General features: G+C 37.3%; 3 protein-coding genes across 3 annotated transcripts; 1 reads left to right on the plus strand and 2 right to left on the minus strand.

Moving 5' to 3' along the window:
- Window positions 1-2,328: 2,328 nt before the first annotated feature.
- On the minus strand, window positions 2,329-3,888 carry LOC147290340 (soluble inorganic pyrophosphatase 1-like). The gene is made up of 8 exons (XM_086234916.1): window positions 3,762-3,888; window positions 3,630-3,658; window positions 3,466-3,531; window positions 3,228-3,335; window positions 2,946-3,011; window positions 2,715-2,835; window positions 2,532-2,613; window positions 2,329-2,371 (listed from the first exon to the last, which is right to left on the minus strand). The coding sequence occupies exons 1-8, from the start codon at window positions 3,886-3,888 to the stop codon at window positions 2,329-2,331; spliced, it is 642 nt and encodes a 213-aa protein (XP_086091042.1).
- A 1,726-nt stretch (window positions 3,889-5,614) lies between these two features.
- LOC147290341 (Protein kinase superfamily protein) lies at window positions 5,615-8,694 on the minus strand. Its single transcript, XM_086238622.1, has 3 exons — window positions 7,902-8,694; window positions 6,956-7,039; window positions 5,615-6,666 (listed from the first exon to the last, which is right to left on the minus strand). Exons 1-3 carry the CDS (start codon window positions 8,692-8,694, stop codon window positions 5,615-5,617), a joined length of 1,929 nt encoding a protein of 642 aa, XP_086094748.1.
- Window positions 8,695-13,515: 4,821 nt separating this feature from the next.
- Window positions 13,516-18,751, plus strand: LOC147290342 (Protein kinase superfamily protein). The gene is made up of 13 exons (XM_086235569.1): window positions 13,516-14,107; window positions 14,200-14,317; window positions 14,657-14,715; window positions 15,080-15,144; window positions 15,728-15,821; window positions 15,914-15,994; window positions 16,157-16,268; window positions 16,443-16,497; window positions 16,656-16,945; window positions 17,022-17,386; window positions 17,730-18,027; window positions 18,113-18,183; window positions 18,295-18,751. Exons 1-13 carry the CDS (start codon window positions 13,853-13,855, stop codon window positions 18,529-18,531), a joined length of 2,100 nt encoding a protein of 699 aa, XP_086091695.1. The 5' UTR covers window positions 13,516-13,852; the 3' UTR covers window positions 18,532-18,751.
- The last annotated feature ends 100 nt before the right edge of the window (window positions 18,752-18,851 follow it).

Here is an 18,851-nt window from a genome sequence, read left to right on the forward strand (position 1 = left end):
ATAAGTTATAAATTTATAGTATATACTAAAGTTAGTAACTAGTAACTAGTTAACTACTAACTATAAGTATAAACTATAAACTATAAATTATAAATTTAAAAAAATATGTAATAAAAATAAAAAACTTCAAATCCCAACCAAATCCCAATTGAAATTTGACCCCAAAAAACCCTAAACCCTAAACCCCCAAAGTCCAAACCCCAAACGAAACCCCAAAATACCCTAATCCTATTATTCATAAATTTCTAATTTCATAATGTCTAAACCCCAAAATCAAGGGGCAGTTTAGTAATTTTGTAACCTAGGATTTAAAACCCCAAAATCAAAAATCAGAAATCATTCCTGATTTCTCCAAAAAAACACCTGCACCCACCCTTTCTCTCTCTTCTGGCTATTTCCGGTGAGAACTTCGCCGTCCAGAGGACAATGCCGGCGAGACCACTTCCATCCTTCTCCTCTCTTCTCCCTCTTCCTCCCCATGTCTATCACCCATCCACAAAACAAGCCACTGCGCCGAATCGGCGCTTGACAGAGCCGACTCTTTGCGGTGGCGATCCGCCGACTCCGGTAGATTTGAGGTGCCGGATCACCCCAGGATCGTTCCCCTTGATGCACTGAGTTCAGTGGTGCCTTCAGATGTCTCACCCGACCTCCAGCGCTGGCAATTCTAAGGAAGAAAGCCGACGGCTTGCCGTCGTCGAGTTTTGGTTTCCCAGCGCCTCTCTCTTCGATCTGCCGCCCTCCGGCAACGGCTGGTGACGAGACCGAGCTCATCATGCTCGACTACTCGCCCTCCTCCTCCCCTCTCTCCCTTTGGTCTCCGCCCTCGCCGCCTCCCTTTGGTTTGCATTTCTGGGTTTTGCTGATAGTGGGTTTGCCGATACCGTTCCGACACCGCCTAGCTCCGACCGATGCCGAATGCATCGGATTCCGACTACCGTCGGCACGGTATCGGGGTCCAAAATCCTCCCTCCGCTCATTCTCGGTCGGAAGTCGGTATGTGGGTTTCGGTACGGTTACCGTGCCGAACCCACCTATAGGTGTGTGTGTGTGTGTGTGTGTGTGTGTGTATGAGGGTATGGCCCTGCACAAGCAAAGAGGCTCACATTTGCTGTGTAGAGAACTTTTCTTCACACTTACGGCGTGAGTTCGACTCTTATCCTTTCTTACCCCAAATAAAAAAAAAACCGTGGACAGGGGATTGATCGATGAACGGGTAGGAGAGGAGAGCCAATGCCAATTAGCCAAGTGTTAAGAAGGCCAAGGACTGAGCAGGATTAATTTTCTTCTTTTGGAACTTTTAAATAAGTGATGGTATTGAAGGGAGCTGGTGTTTGCAAACTCTATATTTGCAGTTGAATGCTCCAGCCTTCAGTCTTGCTAATTTACTAGGAGGAAGCTGTAATTAAGCTGATGCCATTTTTGCTATATCTGAAAGTGTTTAAAATGTACATCAATGTCAGGACCAGGACTGTGCTTATGTAGGTGTTGTTGTTTTGGGGCGTTTTGCCCGCCAGCTTACCAAAAAATATACACCAGTGCTTATCCAATTGGACAGAAATATAACATGCAAGCAGGTTTTTTTGTTTTTACCATAAAAACTGTTTGATTTAGCTGGTAAATGTGATAAATTCTTTTAAAATTTTTGCTGGTATGTCATATTCTATGCATTGTGTAGTCAATCTGTTAACCATGGCTTTATAACCAGATACTCGAAATTGTGTACCTTATTCTGCTTTCAAGTTTCAACATCCATCTCTGGTTTCTCATAATTATTTTAATGGATATATATTGCTTTTCTGTGTTAATTTATTGTCAAAATCTGCTAGTCCCCTGAATGCTTGAGTTTACAGGAAAGATTAATTGATACCCATTTGGAAGTTTTGCTAGCTTTAGCTGTCATTGAATCGATGCAGCCAGTCCAGATGAGATTATATGAAGTCAGTCATCATTTTCTCTAATGTCCAAATTGATAGTAAGTCATCAGTTTATATTGGAACTGGACATGGACAAAAAATAAATAAGCACATTGAGAAAGGAAATTCATTACAATTGTTCAGAGACAAGTTCTAAAGCCAAGAACATTTGAAGACGATACATAATGGGGAAAGTAACTGGCAGCAGGATTGTCATTATAATACAATACAATCCAATACAAACATATGATGTATGTAACCAACATTCTCTGGTCATTTCAATTAAGCAAACAAACAAGTATCGATCATATTCCGAAATAACAAATGTAAAACTTGGAAGTTCTACATGAAATCCTCTGCTATTATTGATGAAATGACTTATTGTAATTAGTGGACTGTAGCCTGTATACGTTTACCGCTTTAAGGAGAGCATTATGTACTCAGCATAAAGGTCCCTGCACCAAAACATACAAGTTAAGTTAGTCAGGAGAGTGAAAGAAATATGGTGTTCTTGCAACCAAGTTGCTGATACTGCATCAACTTGAATGATTTGTTTAGATACAAATCTTTTATCTCTTTCTTAACTGTATATTCCCCCTTTGTAGAAAGACTTACATTGAGTATTGTATAGCTTCAAAAGCAGTGGAACAAGGCAAAAAATCGTCAACTGCAACCTCTTTGTGCTCATTCTTCTTGTCTAAGAAAATATGTTAAGAAACCTTTGTGCCCTGTTCCTCAAATAAAGTTCAATAATCTAAAGGAATGCATTAAGTTTCAAAGTAAGAATGTAAAGGATACAGTCTTCAAAGAAGCGACGGATCTCAGTAAGGCGATGAGGGGGAAGCTCTCTGATGTCAGTGTAATGATTATAGGCTGGATCATCGGCGCAGACTGCAATGATCTTATCATCTTTCTCTCCCTGGATTAAAATCATAATCCATATATTGTGAAAGTCAATGCACAAAATTCAATTGAAAGTAGTGGTAGTGGTAGAGTTTCAATTTGCTGGAGAGCTAGAGAAGAGCATACCTGGTCAATCATGGGCATTAGTCCAATGGCTTTGGCACGCAGAAAGCAACCTGGAAGAACAGGTTCCTGTTTGAATAATTCATTGATTTAGAATCTTAGATAAATACTTATGAATCATCTTGCTTTGTATGAATACACTAATGGAAAATGTAGCATTTGGGTTATAATATGTATCTTTTTGACAAAGCAATGTCATACTTGTACTCAAGAATTTTATCCCTTTCACAATCTAAAACATCCAGAATTTGCAGAATAGATGAATATGAAAGTTTAAGAATTTACCTGCATGAGAACTAAAACATCCAGTGGATCATTGTCTTCACACAAGGTGCGAGGAATGAAACCATAATTATGAGGATAAACCACCGATGAATACAAAATCCGATCAACCTGGCAATTTATTTAAACATGTATAAGAACAATCTTATCAAAGCAATTTAATCATATATATGCTTGAAGGATGCACATTGCAGCCAATGACTCTGAGCTTAGATTTAAGAGCTGTGAATTCTTTTGGAACCTTTATGAGTCCTGTCTTCTTGTCAAGTTCATATTTGACTTTGCTTCCCTGTGTTATCTCAACAACCTGAACCAATCCAAAAGCAACTTTTAAGATTGACAAGTTTTTAGACTACGGCAATTTATACTCTCGTTACTTGATCAAAAATTGGAGTGAATACATACAACATTGAAAATATGGGGAGCTGTAGGTCCTGCAGACAAGATTTTGCAACATGATTAGTTTCAAAGGTACCACCAAAACAAAATGAGCAAAGAAAAAACTAGAGAGATCTTTCATGGTCAAATTCTAGGTACCAATTTCAAGATCATGCCAGGGATGTGCAGCAACTGATCTCCTTGACAAAGATGAAAGAATCCTCTCATTTAATTTGGGAGCTCTCTGGGGTGATTTAACTACTTCTTCCTTTTTTTCAGAAGTCATCTCTAACCATAGGCAGGTAAAAGGTAAAAGGTAAAACATCACATGGAACTAGGGTTAATAAAACATGCAAACATTAAATAGGATAGTTAGGAACTCTTTTGCTCTGCCCATGGTGAGCAATATGTAAATACAAACAATGTGCATACTTCAATAAATCATGGTCTAGAAATATCAAATTTCGTAAAGGTAGATAAGAGCATAGCCATGGTTGTTATAGTACTGCCAAATTACCAATCTAAATATATGTAAATGAAGGAGAGATGATCTAGAAGAACTGAGGTAAATGCAACGGGTTATGCAGGGTCTCGAAAGGACTATGATAATATATCATAATTCATGCATGTTGGTACCATATTCCAATTTATATATAAGAAAACTACTTAGCTAGTGTTGTTCAACATGGTTCCCCTTAATAAATAACCCCTTGAAATACGAAAAGTTATTTAACAACCCTGCCCGAAAAGCTTAAACTGCTAAGGACTAGGCCAATAGTTTCTATTAAGTTATGGCACTCCCTTACATGCAGCTCCATGATTCACGCAAAAAAATGCATACAAAGAGAGAAAATATATAAATGCAGCCCAACCTCGAAAACAAAAGATCATGGTACACAAGATTTGCATGTAGGAAGTGTAAAATAAGATCTACGAGACTGAATTTTTTGGAAAAAAAAAAAAAAAAAAAAAGTCGGATACGTGAAGCATACATACCTGAAGGCAGTTTGGGGGTTGAGATTAGAATGTATAAAGAAGGTGAAGGAGAAATATAAGTGCTAAGGTTACAATCTTTGGATGAACATATTTATAGTAGGTGGGGAGGGAAAGGGGGAGAGGGGAAGGGGTTGGTCAAAACTTCAAGGCACTGACTACCACGTGTCTGACATGGAGAGAAGGTAGCTGCAGACCCCACCTGTTCTGTTGAACCTTGGAATGGTTTTGGTTAATATTGTTTCATGTTATAAATAGGAAATTACGTTCATGTAATGATGAAATTAAACTCATCAAGATCGAGAGAGAAATTAGGGAAGGTTCATTTTGGTGTCACCAGCATGCTATCACTGGTCTCACAGTGTATTGTCTCTGATTCCAAGACATTGGTGGACTGGATTCATGGCTGGAGTACGTTGTTCACATTAAGCTTGCTCATCTTGCTGCCAATGAGCAATGCAATGAAACTTGGGAAATAGGATCCTTTGTTTCGTATTGATTTGGTGTTTATATCCAAAAGGACATTATTTTGGGATTTAGGAGACTAAACAAAGTAGTTTTGACATAAGCACAATATCAGAAAAAAAAAAAAATAGAGAGAACTGCTATCATGAATCCCATTCTTCAAGGAAATTTTTTTTGGAACCCCTTATTTGGTTTATTCTTTTGTTAGAAATTTTTTAAGTGATACTCGATTCTTTAACTCTCTAGATTCATCACCAATGACTATTTGGTCTAGTGGTGCCACCCAGTATCCCCTTTGTGGGAGGAGGTTTTGAGTTCAAATTTTATGGACGACAGTTGTTGATGCACATAGGCAGGAAGGTATTATGCAATGCAAGTTTTGGAGTTATAGTCTATTTGAATTCACTTCAGCTGATATACAACACATAGAAGTAGCAATATTTTCGTGTGCATCCCCCAAATTGACATGCACAAAAAAGAGTGCATGCTATACAATACTTCTGTGGCAAGTGAAACTAATGGGCTGCCAATTTTGCTGAGTTACTTACAACAGTTCAAGGCACATATACTGAATCAGGAGACATTGATATCATCTGAAGGAGGCTGGAGTTTGAAAATGTTTCTTCAAGAGCAGGCCCCCTCTTGCTGCCTCCATCACTGCTCTCTCTTCTAATATGTACTAATTCCCTGGCAACATCCAACATTCCCAGCTTTCCATCTCCACCAAACAACAGGCATCTCATGGCAAGGTCTGCAACTGTCTCTATCTGCTCCCGGCGATACAAAGGTTGCTCATGATAGTAGAGAAGTGGATCCACAATCTCTTCTAGCTTGCCACTCCCTATCTTCTGCATGGCTACTGTTGGCAAGTCCAAGCAATTTGAACCTGCAATGATCTCAAGAAGCACTATGCCTAAGGCATAAACATCATTTTTTTGAAAGCGAGAACCTCCATCTCCAGGACTTGAAATCAGTAGCCCAAATCCAGCAACTTTACTGGAAAAATCTTCATCAATAAAGATGTAAGCAGATTTGAGATCACAGTGGAAAATGGGGGGAGCAATCTCATTCTGCAAAAGGGCAAGAACACTTGCCGTTTGAGCAGCAATGCTCAACCTATTGTACCAGTCAAGTGCAACATTTTGTCCTCTTGTTTGATGTAGATGTTCCTCGAGGGTACCATTTGGAGGATATTCATAAACCAGCAGTGGAGTGTAGGCCAAGTCAATACAGCATCCAAGAAGTTGGGCTATATTCGGGTGTAAAACAGCAGATAAAACCTCAATTTGTGATAGGACTTGAATCAAGTCTTTTTCATTCTCACATTCTACCTTGTGCACAGCAATGCGCGATCCGTCACCGAGAACCCCAGCAAAGATTGTGCCATTGTTTCCATGTACAAGTTTTTGACCCTCTTCAAATCCTTTGGTTGCTTCCTCTAGCTCATGGTAAGTGAAGAGCCGGGTCCTACTAGCTTTCCGGAATGATATGGTGCTGTGGAAGTGGACCTTCTGAGCAGGATCAAATGTTCCCGGCTTAACAGGCCTTTTCAGTAGATAAAAAAGTGCAATCAAGGAGGCTATGATGAAAACTGGAGTAAGAACTCCTGCAGTTCAAGATGTCATGATATTAATTTGAAGATTCATTGACTATGTCATAACTCATTTATTTAAATGGAGAAGTTGAGATGGAAATGCAGTATCGAATAAGATTCTTAAAGCCTAATCACAATCTTTGCTCTGTAAGGGTTCATAGTATTCAGTCATAGTTTAAAGATGGAAGCTAAGTAGTTAGTAATTAGGCTTTGCAAAGACTTTTACTCTGTAATTAAGTGGTCAAACCACAATTCTTATGAAGATTTAAGGCAGAGATGGGTCTATTTTTTTGTCACTTACCAGCTAGAATTATGAGTTTCCTTCCACCATGCCTTTTTTTTAAGCAATCATTGCCATATGCTTCCCTTCTGTCCTTGATGCAGGCTGTCAAAGGCATGCCAAATATAAATGATTTCATGATTATATTAGTGGTAGCTTTAGAATTTTGAGCAACACCAACAATGCGAAAATATAGAATACAATGCTTCAAAGACATGCAGTTGTATATGCTCTATTTGCTCTCTAAAGAATCACACATCTGATGCCAGAAAATTTCATAGTTGTGTGTTTGTGTGTGTGACTATCCCTTCACATTGGGCGAACATAATACTTGTTAATTGGATAATATCCAAGAGTTCTGATATTTTGTATAATGTATTTCAACAATCTCTTTTTCAATGGATGCAATCATATCCTGCTGCATTGCAAATACTTTATAATTTGTTAAAATAAATCTAATACAAAAGTGATTAAGGAATATCAAACTGCTTTACCTTTATGAAGGGACATTTTGGATTAGGAATGGGCCACATTTCATATAGATTTTTTTAAGGATGATCTACTATCCCTTTTTCTACACATTACTTTAAAAAAAATACAGTGTCATGTAGAAAGCAATAGTCTCAATCATTTCTTGTGATACCTGGGGTCCTCTATAAATAAATCTGCAGAAAGAAGGAAATGAACCCCTTTCTAATCATTTATAGACTGACAAATGATAATAATATGCACCAATGGTGTAAGTGCAATACACCAATAATGACTCAATTATCAGCTCTGAATTGCTGAGCAATTCAATCTTAGATATGAAATTGGTAGTGAGAATTTGATTGTTAAAATCAAAAGTGGTACCTTCAAATCCCACATAACACTAAAACAGCTTGAAAATATCTGGTAATGAAAACTATAACATAACAAGCAAAATCATGCCTAAATTGAAGCTACAAAGCAAACATAAAATACTCACATCTCATGCATCTTCCCCCAGTTGCAAACCCATCTCCTAAGAACCCATCTTGACACATGCACCTCACCCCTGCTTCAATGGCTGTGGCATTGACAATGTAAGCATTGCTAGCACAAACCCCCTTGGATGAGTTTCTTGGTACAGCCCATTCCAATTTAACCCCACGTTTTCCCAAGTTGGACCCTCTCAGAACAACCCAACTGGAAAATCCCCTGCACCCAAACTTGGAAAACACTGAAAATTTGTCTCCAAGATGCCACACACTGTGATCAGAGAGGGGGTAGCAGCAAGCAGGAGAGCTACTCTCACTGCCATCACAACCAGGCAGGTCAACAGTTTCACATTCTGTTTTACACAAAGAGGAATCCTCACAATCGTACAAGCCAATCACATTGTCAACAGAGACCCCAAAGTGGTCATTTCCCAAGAAACCAAAGGAGTTCAAATCATTGTACTGACGGCAAGAAGAGGAGCCTGGAAAGTCCACTAGAAGACCATCAGAGAAGAATTCCAGCACCCGGTAGCTTTCGGAACCCATGTTGAGGAAAAGAGTAGTTGAGTTCAAGCAAGTAAGGTGGAAAGCATCAGAGAATGAAGTGCAAGACTTGTTGAGGTGAAATGGAAATGGGATTTGGAGCTGTCCACATTTTTCATCATAGCAGTACTGGTTTTGGAGCAAATGGGGTTGTAGTAGTTGTTGTTTTTGTTGTTCATGGAGAGATTGAGAAATGGATACGGAATTGAAGAGTGCTCCAAGGAGAAGAAAGGAAGGCAGCAGCGAAAGTGGTAACATTGCCTGTGAAAGTGCTGACTGTAGAGAATATTTGGAAGGAAAGGTACTAGAGGAAAAAGCTAGAAGGAGTCCAGGTTGATGAGACTGTACGTAGTTGGCCTTTTGTTGCCAAAGCTTATATGCTAGTGGCACTAGAATAACGAGACAGAGTACTGCTACACTCGGCGAATATTATTTACTTACTTAATTACGTTCAGGTTTATTAAATAATGTTACAGTCTTTCATTTATATTTATAATGAAATAACTCATTCACGAAAAAGCCAAACCACCATATGATTAGGCTAATCCACAAACAAAAACTATGTTTACGTGAGTTGAAAACATGGGACCTAAGAAAATTAATAAATACTACCATACCAAAGGTTAGGTAACCTGAGTCTATTTTAATGTGATTTATTTATAGTAAGTAATATACTACATATGTATTAACACATCATTTAGTGAGCAATTTGGATGAGCCGAGCATTATTGTAATAGAATAATGAGAGAGGTGGTAGTGTGATATGACTCATTTAGTCTCATACAAATATTCCATACAAAGTGAATTAAGCTCATGATTTGGTATGTGAAAGATGTAGGTGATGATGGCTTGATATACATTGAGGATAGCTTAGGAGTTAGAAAAAGAGGAGACGATTGGTCTGTGGAATGGGCTACAGTTGGTAGTTTCATACCACATATTCATATGGAATACTGTGCATTCTGTGAGTGTGGCCGATGTAGGAGCGTTAATTTCGATTCAGTTCAAAGGGTTATGTATAAATTTGATACAATATTTGCATGGGCTTCGAGATTTTGTATTTATATAATGTACAACGTAGAATTAAGTAAGTAGTTTGAGAAATACGGAATGTCAGATCTGTACTATACAGTCTATACTATATAGAAATTTATATATCTTTGCTATTAAAGAGGGTAATCTGCTGCTATATACTATGCAACTAAGTTGTGATCTCTAGCCCCAATGCCACGCATGGTGTGTTTTCACAATCACAGTTAAGAGTTTACTTCACTTTCAGCCAAATTTTCAAATGGTGTCAAGTGAGAAACAATTTTTGGGTTTTAGCATTCTTGGTACTGTTGTTGTGAGCTGTGTGACCTCTCTCTCTCTCTCTCTCTCTCTCTCTCTCTCTCTCTCTCTCTCTCTCTCTCTCTCTCTCTCTCTCTGTTGGGATGCCAAATTTGGTCTGGGTTACGTGGCTCAATCTTGCAGGGTCTCAGCTCAAGTATGGTAGCCTGAACAAGGACCAAGTGGGGGATAGATGCAGTGTGATGGTGGAATAGTGGATCATATTCTCATAGGCATGGGTGTTGGGTCTAATGAAACCCATTTAGACATATAATGATCCGATGGATAATAAACTTCTTTAATTTGGGCTTTTTTTAACCTTTCTTTAATTTGGGCTTGGTAAGTAAACTTGCTTACCCCAAAAAGAAAAATCCAGCTTAGCATAGGTGGTCAGTCTATAATGGTTTAAAATTTGTTCCTTTGTTTTTCAAAAAGGAGAACTTTAATATAATGTATAAATGCCCCATCGCTGTCTAGGTGCATTAGGAATGTCTAGGTACATAGGAATTATGCTCATTAATTACAAGTTTACAACAATCCTTCACTTTAATCATGCACGACATTCAATACTTCTGGGTACTACAGAAAACCAAAATTAAGACTCCTTTTGCTTAGAGGTCTAATCTTATGAGATCTTGAACTGGGCCTGGACACCCCCAATCACTTGTTGGGCTGTTGAGTTTGTATTTGTCTATTGTCAGGGAACTGCAGTAAGTTCACATCAATACGACAGTACATCATTAGGCAAGGGCAAGAAAAATAAAATCAAGACTCTCTAAGCATTTTGTATTTTTCATATTGGCAAGGGATTTGTAATCTGGATATGGGTCCCAATCCCATAAACATCAAGATTGGACCATGATATGTGTCTTTTGGGCGTCCAACAAAGATTTGATCATGCTTTGTAGCCAATTTTGGAATACTCCTTCTATCCCTTGTTACAATAACAACAATATTAACTAGGTATACATAGTGGTGAAATCGGTTCGATTACCAAATTGATATAGCTTAACCGACTACAGTATCAACACTGGCGGTAAGGCCAGACTCGGTACTACCACCGCCACCAACAAGTTCAGTTACCGACGACTTCGATTTCGGTGGTAGACGATCGTTTTCTCGATTACAAAGAAGTCAACTTCTCTCTTCTTTTCTGGAAACACTGCTAACCTAGAAACATGCGTGAGCCACTTAGCTCCCTCGCCTGCAACACCACCGATAACATAGCACCGGAGATGGGCAGTTTCGAGGAAGGCAGAGGCAACGACGTTGCAAGCTTGCAGCTAGGCATAAGAAGAAGAAGACCTTTTTTATGATATTTAACTAAAGAACAGACGCTTATATTTTATGATTTTTTTTTCACCTTTTGATCTTATTCTTGGCATGGTTTAATATTTTAGGGTATAAATCATTAATCAAGACCTATTCTTTGGTTTTAACTCTCATTGTTTTGAGATCTCGTTCTTTAGTTACATTTTAGGTTTTAACTCCCTATACCCTAAAATGTTGAACCTTGTAAAAACTGGCCTAAAAAATTGAAAGATCCTAAAAATACTCATGTTCATTCTTTAGTTAAAGAACGAACGTCCTGCAGAGACAAATTGTGATCATGTATGTGTATGAACTTTATTTTATCATATTATTATAGGGCTGTTATATGCACACTCATCTTTCTCTCACTACACACCCTTAACTCACAACACACTTATCTTACTTTTATTTTTATATAATTTCTCACTACACACCCTTACATTTACAAATTACCCAATATTTAGAGAAAAAAAAAAAACTCAAACGCCAGCCCACCCACCCAACCAACTCAGCCATCAACTTCACCGTCAGGGTCCTCGCCGACCAGCCGCCGACCACCTCTTCTCTCTCTCTATCATATATTTCTATCTTTTTATTGCTTTACCCACCTTCTATCTTCAAGTCCCAGCCCCTACACCATCCGGCCACCACTAACAACCTCTTCGACTGGCTGGCCACCTCCCTTCTCCCTTTATCTCTCTCTTTCATCTCTATTTTCCTCTATCTCTTTCCCTCTTTTTTTTTTTTTTGCCTTACCCACCCTCTCTCTTTATGTCCCTTCCCTATTGGACTTAAGAGAGGTTGGCAACCCTGACAGTTGCGCCGCCGGCCTCTCTGAAAGGGTTGCCAGTGAGGTTGAGGCAGGTGGCTGGATGGGTGGGTTGGGGTTTGAGTTTTTTTTTTTTTTTTAGATAATTAGACTTAGATTTTTTAGAAAAACAGTTTTTAGATAGAGACCGGGGGTGTTTTAAAATTTATAAGAAGATCATTTTAATTCATAATAAAGTCCTTTTAACTTAGAAGAAATTTTTTTTAATTCATAATAAAGTCATTCTCCGAAGGGTATTTCCCCTCCTAGAGTATAGAGTGAGTTTTATAGAGACTGCATGTTAGGTTTTAACTCTGAGATTTTGGGCGGAGCCCAAAATCTTGGAGTTAAAACCTAACATAAACCCGTCAGAGAAGAAAAATAAAAGGACTTAATTAAAAATCCTAAATCACTACCGATCTTAGTATAAGAAAGACTCATAAAATAGACTAAACTCTAGGTTTTTTTTTTTAATTAGTAATTATCCTTCATAGTCATTTGATACTAGGTTAAAATTGTCATTTTATAAAATAAATATGAGAATTGTGTAGTGAAAGGAAGAGAGGTGTGTATATAGCAGTCCTCTATTATTATCTTATTTATATTTTAAATTTTGTAGATTTGTCATCCACCATATTGTATCATATCATATCCTTTATGGAAATAGACCAATCTCATGAGTTCTTTATTAATAAGCCACAACATACAATCCTTTTTAATCATAAACTCAAACTTCTAAGTTATTTATTTTTAAGCCACAACAATTAATTCTAAGCCACAATTAAAAAAAAAAAATCAAATATGAAGTGTTCAGTACTATTCAAACTCAAGTATACCCATGTTTTAGTTTAATTTTTTTCGAATTATTTTGAGAGTTTAGGATTTATGGTATAGTATTTAAAATTTAGGGTTAAAGCCCAAAAACCCTAAATATGAAGTCATAAAACATAAACTCTAAATGCTTAAATCTTAAAAAATACTACATCATTCAACAAAGTGTAATTCTTCGAAATTATAAAGTATAACTCTATAAGAGTTACATTTTACATCATAACAAAATAAAATGTAACTTTTTATATACTGCATCATAACAAAATAAAATATAACTCTGTGAGGGTTATTTACGGCATAAAAAAAAGTTTAGTTTTAAACCATTCCTTATGGCTTAAATATAAATAAATTTTTTATATAGATTTATAAGTGAAACTTATAATTTTTTACTAATTTACTTAAAATAGAATTCTTTGGTGAAAATAAAACATAAAATAAACAAAAGAAAAAATTTTGGTCGAAGCAAAAAAAAAAAAAAATGGTTTAACATAAAAAGAGGTTTCACCACAGTAAAGGACTCTTAAAAACAAATAGTAAAATTTGCTGATGTCTATTTATTCTAGAAAAATTATTTTGTATAACCGTAATTAAATTGAATTATATATTAAAATATAAATAAATATTATTAATATTATATTTTACTAATATAAATATATCCTTAATAAATAAACTTACATATTAAATTAGTAACAGGACATAACTGTGTATCGGTAACGACCAATACTTTTTTCCGGTTCTGCTCCAAGATAAAGCTATATAGCCTATATCTACTCAGCATCTCTCTCTCTCTTTCTAGACTCCGAAAGCAAAAATTGTTGCTTTGGGTCTCTCAGTCTCTCTCTCTCTCTGCAAACAAGCGCTGATTGATAGACAATCGGCGTCGTTTCCACACAAAAAAGTAATTAAATTGTTGGGTTTGGTTCCAAATTCCAATATAATGACCAATCTATTTCCCTTTATCTTGTTAAATACAACAAAACCACCATTCACACTCCCACAACCACCATCCCCATCCTTTACCATCTTCTTCTTCTTCATGTTCATCATAGTCAACAACATCATCACCAATTAGGAGACAGATTGACGACAATGATCTTCTTCTTTTTCCACACCAAGGATTAGACCCCAACGGCACACATGGATCTTGGGGACCCCAACCACCTGTCTCAGTCTCGTCTCATCGGAGACTACATACTGGGTCCGAAACTCGGGTCGGGCTCCTTCGCGGTTGTGTGGCGCTCAAGGCATCGCCAACTGGGTATTGAAGTTGCCGTCAAAGAAATTAACAAGAAACAGCTCAGCCCAAAAGTCAGCGACAGTTTGCTCAAAGAAATTTCCATTCTCAGCACCATCAACCATCCGAACATCATTCGCCTTTTTGAGGCCATCCAGGTTTCTTTCTTTTTCTTTTCTTGACGTTGTTTTTCCCTTTCTTTATATATGTATATGTATGTCTAATGTTGGTGGTTGGGGTTTGTATGTAGACCCAGGACAGAATTTACCTTGTGCTGGAGTACTGTGACGGTGGTGACCTGGCGGCTTATATTCATCGCCATGGGAAAGTTTCTGAAACTGTTGCCAGGCACTTTATGAGGCAATTGGGTAATGTTTTCTATGCTCAACTTTACGTTTAATTCGATTTTTTAATGAAGTTCATCTTTTTGGTGTTTACTTAATTGGGTTTGTGCCCAAAACCTTATTAAATTCTGAGTCTTCAATTAGATAAAAGTTAAACCTTCTTTAATGGTTGGGCAGTTTGTATATGTTCTATGGGAGAGATAATCCTGGGATGATTAGATTTTCATTTATGATTAGGTTAGTGGGAATGCTCTTATTATCCATAGCTTACCTTTTTTCTTCCATTTTTATTCCCTTTAATTCTTTTTCTGGTAATTAGATGATGATGGACTTTAACATGTTAATTTGGATTGTCCTGAGCAGCTGCAGGATTGCAAGTACTTCAAGATAAGCACCTCATTCACAGGGATTTAAAACCACAGGTACTGTGTTCCAACTTCATGCTCTGCTAGAATTTTAGATGTTCTCCGTGAAGTTGATTATAGTTCATTTAACTCTGAGTGCCTTTCTAATAGGCACATTAATCAAGCCATTACTTACAAACTTGTAAGGCTATTATGCTTTTTTGTCTGGCCATGAATCGTGAGGACTTTGATGCTTATATGACTTTTGAGACATTGTCGATTACTGTAACTTGTATTTTTTCGAGGTTTTTATATACATTTTGTTTCTTATAGAAAAAAGATATTGTCGGTTACTGTATAAACTTCCATAGTTGAATATTGTTCACAAAGTTGGCGTTTATTCTGCTCGGTTTGTGACATCAATTTCTGGTCAAACTTGTAGAACCTGCTCTTGTCAACCAATGAAGGAACCCCATTATTGAAGATAGGGGATTTCGGTTTTGCTAGGTAAAAGTCTAATAATCTTTTTCCCATTTCCGTTTTCCATATTGATTGTGAAATTTACTGCAACTTGAGTAGAAAGTCTGCAACGTGTATAGTAAATAGATCACTTTGTGCTGCTTTTATGAAGCCTTGTTAACACAACAGTTTCATATTGGAATGGTTCATAACTAACATATTCAACCAAAACCAGTTCAGCACTACCAATTATTTGGCTTGCTGAGAAGAACCTGATAAAATTTTCTTCTACCATTTCCTTTTACATTATAAGTTATCAAGTCAGTCACAAGCTCATACCAGTTTGGGCTCTCAGCTAGTGAGAAATGCAGACATCTATTGTAACTTGTGAGAAATAAGAGACATCATGAACTGTTTGGATTACTATGTAGAGAAGTTTATTAGCATTTTCATGTTCCTATCTGTAGAAAAGTTCCATTTGGAAATATTTCTGAAGCAGCTTCAGTTGGCAAGAAGATTTTAAAAGCTTTGGTCACTTCTCTCTAGCTATATTTAAGAGTAATACAGTGGTGACAAATATTTCAAAATGTATTTTGCATTTGGTCATTTCCTTGATGCTTCTGTTTGCCAGATCACTCACGCCCCAAGACTTGGCGGACACACTATGTGGTTCACCATTGTACATGGCCCCAGAGATTATTCAGAACCAAAAGTATGATGCGAAGGTAATGGGATGTGAAAGTGACATTATTGACAAATTTGTAGGTGCCTTTGCCATTCTTATGTCATCTTTAATTTAATATTATGGTCTTTGCAGGCTGATTTATGGAGTGTTGGAGCAATTTTGTTTCAGCTGGGGACCGGGAAGCCACCATTTGATGGGAATAGTCAATTACAGGTTTCTGGAAGAATTAATATATTTGTTTATGTAGGAAGATTTAAGATTTGCCTTAGCCTTACCCATTATAGATAAATAAACTGCTAAAAGGTCTAGTAATGTGAAAGTTGTATATTTGAAAGTGCCATCTTGTGTCTTTTAATAATTTTTTGCCATATACAGCTTTTTCAAAATATTCTGACATCTACTGAGCTGCGGTTTCCACAAGGTGCTTTGGAAGAATTGCATCCAGATTGTGTAGATCTCTGCAGAAGCCTTCTACGTCAAAATCCAGGTCATGATTGATACATTAAGGGGTCTCTGGTGTTATGCTTGTGTGTGTATTTAAACAATTTAGAATCAGAGCTCAAGAATGTGAGGATTTACTACTAGTATCATATGAATGTAAAGAGTTTATTTAAGCCTTAAACAAAGTTACCATTGTAATAATCAAAAATTCAATTTGCAGTTGAGCGACTATCATTTAAGGAGTTCTTCAATCACAAGTTTCTCAGAGAAGCTAGGTAAAACATTTAATTTCATAGCTTTCAAGTTGTATTTTTGGTGGTTATAGACGTATTTGACGTCTTGTACAATTTGGGTATCATTAAATACAATATAATAGAGCTTTGTGTGTGCATATATATTCGAACTCAAGTTAAATCGGTATCATAATCTGTAGGCTGATGGTGGATGTTGAACACACTTCACTACTTCCGCCACCTAAATCGATGGTTGAACAGTCCAATTATTCTGCCTCTGATAAGAGGTTGCATTTGCATTCCATGCATCTCATCAACTCATCTAGCAGAAATCCAAGTTCAAAATTTTCATCTCCACATGACAGCATAATGTCACTGAGAAAAGATTGCACTGCTATTAGGAGTGTTCAAGGGCATGTGCCAGATAATGCATGTGATAGGATGAGGAAATCTGTTAGTCAAGATCCAAACATACAGGATCAGCATCGAGGTTTGTGTTTCTGTTTGTAGTTCCCTATGTATGCTTGTGCTTTCTTTTGATTATTTATTTTGGTTTGTCTCTCCAGTTTCTGATTCAATGGAGTCCATTGAGAAAGATTACGTCCTGGTCAATTCTCATTTTGCGTCAATGGAGAGTTTCTCTTATTACCTTGAAACATCCCTGCAACTTAATTCCACAACCAGAGCTTCTACCCGTGCTTCGAAGCAGAATGATCATGATATTGCGGCTGTAATGAAAACAGAGGAGCCGGTAGCTAGTCCCGCTGCTGCTGCGGAAAGTTCACAAACTCGTGGATTAATTATATTACCAACATGTTGTGCTTCAACTCTGTTACTGGAAGTGCAAGGACTATCTATATTGCATCCTTCCACTAGGCTCCATCTGTTGCATCAGTATGCTCAGGTTCTTGCGGATCTGTCTCAGGAAAAGGTGTCACTCACAGTTTCCATTGTGTGATATGCTTTTATTTAATTTTTATGATTTTGTACAATACGTCATCATATATATAGTTCAGTTTCATGACATTTAATTTACATTAATGGTTACTGAACTATATAGTCCAGAGAGAGAGAGAGAGGTCTCTCTCTCTCTCTCTCTCTCAGAAAGCCTGTCAAGAAGTTACTTTTAACGCTGCATTTGCTGCCCATAAATGCATTCACACGTGTCTATTTTATTTAGGTGGTGACCTTAACTTAATTATATTAGCATGATTAGACAACTACTCTTGACACTTTTGGTCTTGTCTGAAAGTAATAGTTACTTTTGGTTGCAGTATAATGCAGAGCTGATTCTAGAGTCATTTTCAGTTGAACTGGTTGTTTTGGCTGTATGGAAGAAAGCTCTTCAAATCTGCAGCACTTGGCTGGCATCAACTGAAGAGGTTGAATTACCCGAAAGCAGTTCAGCGAAAGAATCCTTACTTCTTCAGAGAGGTGCTGGCTTATCACCAAACACTTCAGAAAATGTAGATTTTAGCAGACCTTCATCTGTTTCAATGTGGGCAGAGCAGGGTTTTATTGTTGCATTTGAACGAGCAGAGAAGTTGTCTCATCATATCCAAGAAATGGATGGTTAGGCTGTTAAGAAACTCTCTTTTATAATAATGCTTTCTAGTTTTCCACTCATATTTTGCTCATTATTTCTTATATGTTGCAGGTGCTGCTGAATTGCCAGATGCGATGGAAATTATATTCCAAAAAGCTCTAGAAGTTGGGACAAGTGGTGCTGTAAGTAAACTTCCTTTTATGCTGCCATCTTTCTTGTTCATATTAAATCTTTGATCTTGTTTGCTGAGTGATGACACAATTTTGATCAAGTAGACTTTGCTTATGTTCTAGGTAGACGAGTATATGGAGAACAAAGGTAGTGCAGCAGCATTGTACTCCAAGGCTATGCTTCTGCTTTCTTTTATTGCAGGTGAAGCAACGTCTCTGCCACTGAACCCTCCATTTTCCTTAACTCCAGCCAATAAGAAGCGAATCCAACAATACATTATAAACTTGGAGTCCCGTCGGATTAACTTTCTTAAGGCACAGCCCGCTCCTATGCAATTCCCAGACTCCCTCACCAAGTAAATATGACTGGTGTACAGCCATTCTTCACAAACCAGCTTTTTTTGTTCATATTACCGGCATGGTGTAAATTGTGGTCAGATCAGTGGGCAGTTTTCTGAACTTTGGGGGGGATGATATGGATAGACATGACTTTTATTACATGAGTGATGATGATGATTAACCTTGACAGGTATCTACTAAATAGGGAAGTATATAATAGATTGCAGGAATTCTGGAACAAGTTCACCTTTAAGCCCGAGTTTATGTAAATAAGTTCTCTATTCTTTATATGGACACAATTGTATATATGGAAAGTCAGTAAATGCCAAATTTCACTTTTG

Source organism: Dryas octopetala, chromosome 3 (genome assembly GCF_963921425.1).
Source record: "Dryas octopetala chromosome 3, drDryOcto1.1, whole genome shotgun sequence".
Lineage (NCBI taxonomy): Eukaryota > Viridiplantae > Streptophyta > Magnoliopsida > Rosales > Rosaceae > Dryas > Dryas octopetala.